The 3,311-nt window shown below is 40.0% G+C and overlaps 1 protein-coding gene across 1 annotated transcript; it reads right to left on the minus strand.

The window, feature by feature from the left end:
* Positions 1–2,014: 2,014 nt before the first annotated feature.
* LOC147617270 (tetraspanin-8-like) lies at positions 2,015–2,480 on the minus strand. Its single transcript, XM_086776459.1, has 2 exons — positions 2,424–2,480; positions 2,015–2,272 (listed from the first exon to the last, which is right to left on the minus strand). Exons 1-2 carry the CDS (start codon positions 2,478–2,480, stop codon positions 2,015–2,017), a joined length of 315 nt encoding a protein of 104 aa, XP_086632585.1.
* Between the last annotated feature and the right edge of the window lie 831 nt (positions 2,481–3,311).

Raw genomic sequence — 3,311 nt, forward strand, 5'->3', positions numbered from 1 at the left:
GTAAAAAGGAGTCTACATCATGGTCATACAAGATAGGGGGTATCTTTATCAGATTTAAGATATCCAATGTTGATTTCTCACTTTATGTAAGAATGAGTGAGAGGGGGATGTGCTAGTGGTCATCTATGTGATTATAACAAGTGACACTGTGATGATGGCATTCATCAAGTGAAGATGCTTCTTAAGAAGAAGTTTTAAATGAAATATTTGGGTGAGTGCAATACATTCTAGGTATAGAGGTGATACTTTCTGGCTATAGAGGTGATTAGATCTCGTGATATAGGGTGTAAGCCAATATGAGTACCATTGGAACAGAAGTCCCTGGAGTAAAACACGGGGTTATATATAGGCATAGGTGATCTCTTTGAGGATCCTACTATGTATAGGCACATAGTAGGAGTTTGATTTACATGACTATCACCTCAGGCTAGATTTGAGCTATTCGGTTGGATTGGTGAGTAATCTTATGAACACTCATTGAAAAGACTAGCAATTATGAGAAAGTCCTACGATGCCAAGGTGTGGAAAAGAATCAATGAAGAATTCTTCCATTCCATCATTCATAATCTTCAAGAGTCTATAAAGGGCGTAAGTTAATTGTAATCATTTTGTAACCAATGTTATATCATTAACAATTCTAGCTCTAGGTAAGTAGAGGCAAGGTCCACCAAAATTTTACGGCTAGCTATCTTTCTAAGCTTGTTCAAGGAGGTTGATAAATAGTGTAGAGGTGTAATATTTAGTTTCACCTTGGAAAGATAAGTGAAAGCAAAAAATGCAAGGCATGAACATCTCTATTAAAAAAACTAATTGAGAATAAAGAGATAAATTTTGACTTTGAGAATGAAGAGATCAATTTTGACTTTGTTACTTGTGAAACTTTCTCTTATATCCAAGAAAAGTTTTGAAAGATCCATGCAAGAGAGATGGCTAAAAGTGAGGCATGCGCTCTATTATGTTTTTCTTCATGCATTAGCTTGCACACACTTATCACACACAAACTACTTTTCTTTATAATGAATCCCTTATTCTTTTAACATTTCTAATATCTTCTCCTATGTGCCTGAAAACAGATTAAATAACTCATTGTAGCACACATAAGGCTATAAATTGTGTATTGATTAAGTGGTTGCATGGATTAATATAAGGTTTGAACCTAAGGTTCAAAGCTGTTACTTTATGCATCTCTCCTCCGATGATGTCACCCATACTTCTATATTTGTTCATCCTACATGGTGTTTGTGTATCCTGCCTCATCCATACACCACTCTTAAAGCATCCTCCTTCTTCCCCTCCCCTCTTCTATAGAGAGAGAGAGATGACTAGGGACACTCTAGCATTGTTTTTCTAGGCTTGACAAATAGGGCTTGGTCGTAGAGAGAAAGAAAGAACTTTTTTTTGTGTTGCATAGGAGAGACAGACATATACTACCGTCATTGTGGCTATTTGAAGAGAGAGAGAGAGAGAGAGAGAGAGAGAGAGAGAGAAGGTAAAATAACCTCACATGTGTGGCAGATATTACCATTTTAGGAATCAATAGGTCCAACCTTTGGAATTGTTTTCTACATTAATGAGGCATATAATATGCCTACTCTCACGATGGTTGTTTGAAAAGAGAGAGAGAGAGAGAGAGAGAGTGCATGTGCTATGGCATGAAGAGAGATCAAGGGAGTCCTTCCACAACTACTTGATGAGAGTGAGAGAGAGAAAGAGATCGAGAAGGCAAAACAATCGCGTGAAAATTACCATTTAGGAACCAATAGGTCCAACCTTTCGATTTTTACTACCTGGTTCAAGATGTTGGATCAAATTTTTAAATTAATTAATGAAACAAAAAGTCTGGGGACATTCTCTAGCAATCATTGGGTGCAATTCTTCTTTAAATTACTAAAGCTAGCAGAGTTCAGAAATGTGTGGTGGTCCATCTTATAGAATGAAGTTTTGTTCGTTGGAAACACACTCTGTCGACTTCTCGTGGCTTTCTAGACATTGTGTTTCTCTCTCGAGAATGGAACTAAAGGGATTGGCATCCGAGGGCGTAGACGATGAGGAGGAAGGCGGCGATGGCGACGACGCCGATGGCGATCTTCTTCCAATTGGTGGTGATGGACTGCAGGACGCCGGCGGGGCAGGAGTTGCAGTCGAAGCAGCGGTAGTCCGGGTCGTTGTTGAAGGTATTGCAATCCGCGTCAGCGTTGGCGTTCGCCGGGCTCGAGTACACCGCGCCAGCCACCGAGAACTGGCACGCGTCCGGAGGCACGCAACACCCTTTCTGCGCCATTAAAAATCCACCATCACAGTGTGAGTGTGTGTGTTTGTGTGTGTGTGTGTGTGAGAGAGAGAGAGAGAGAGTGTGTGTGTGTGTGAGAGAGAGAGAGAGAGAGAGAGAGAGAGAGATTCATAATGTAATTGTTGCAACTTACATAGGTGTCTGAAGCAAGGTAGTCCACCGCTTTGGAAAGCAACTGGGTCTGGTTCATATAATTATAGAAGCACATTTGGGAGTCCCTGATGCAAGCTCTGATACGAGACCAGCGAGTTGTATAAGTGCCTTAAATGCTAAGCAACAACAATCATAGAGACTAAGTCAACCATATTCTAATGAATAGAGACGCTAAAGTAAAGAATCAGATAGGTGCCTTAAATGCTAAGCAACAACAATCATAGAGACTAAGTCAACCATATTCCAATGAATGACTCTATAGAGGCTAAAGCATATAATGTGATGAGTGCCTTAAATGTTGAGCAAAAATCATAAAAACTTAGTGGGACAAGGAGCGTCCTCTAGCAATGGTCCTCTAGCAATGGGCCTCTAGTAATGGGCCTATTATGAGATCTTGGTTAGGAAGATTGAGGTGGATTCTCATTTTTCATGTGGTGGTACTATAGGTGCTTTAGCAAGTTCACATGTATCACACAAGGAAAAAGAAAAGGTGGACTAGCCTTTTATAGTGCTTGATGTTTTAGCAGGTCACTCCTTTATTGATGAAGATAGTGGCTTAGTATAGAACCTTGATGAGGATATTAGGATCCTATCTATTGCTACACTTTGTCTACTAAGATCCAAAGCAATGTCGAGAACACTTGGCCTTGATCCACATGTAGATAGTGGCTTAGTATAGAACCTTGATGAGGATATTAGGATCCCATCTATTGCATAGGTCCACTAAAGTGGTGGATAGGTTAAGATATAATGGGTATTCAACCCATCATTATGCATGTATGGTCAACACTACATAAGAGGTACAACCCACATATTTTGAGGGGGCACTTGGACATAAGCATTGGGAAGATGCCATGGATGAAGATGT

The sequence above is a fragment of the Cibotium barometz genome, chromosome 37 (assembly GCF_041138505.1).
Source record: "Cibotium barometz isolate CiBa-2024 chromosome 37, ASM4113850v1, whole genome shotgun sequence".
NCBI classification, from domain to species: domain Eukaryota; kingdom Viridiplantae; phylum Streptophyta; class Polypodiopsida; order Cyatheales; family Cibotiaceae; genus Cibotium; species Cibotium barometz.

Excerpts from the sequence above, each read along its gene's own strand:
- LOC147617270 (XM_086776459.1), bottom strand. The coding sequence starts at position 2,480 with ATGAACCAGACCCAGTTGCTTTCCAAAGCGGTGGACTACCTTGCTTCA. Across the intron at positions 2,273-2,423 it reads ACCTTGCTTCAGACACCTAT|AAAGGGTGTTGCGTGCCTCC; the intron begins GTAAGTTGCAAC and ends TTAATGGCGCAG.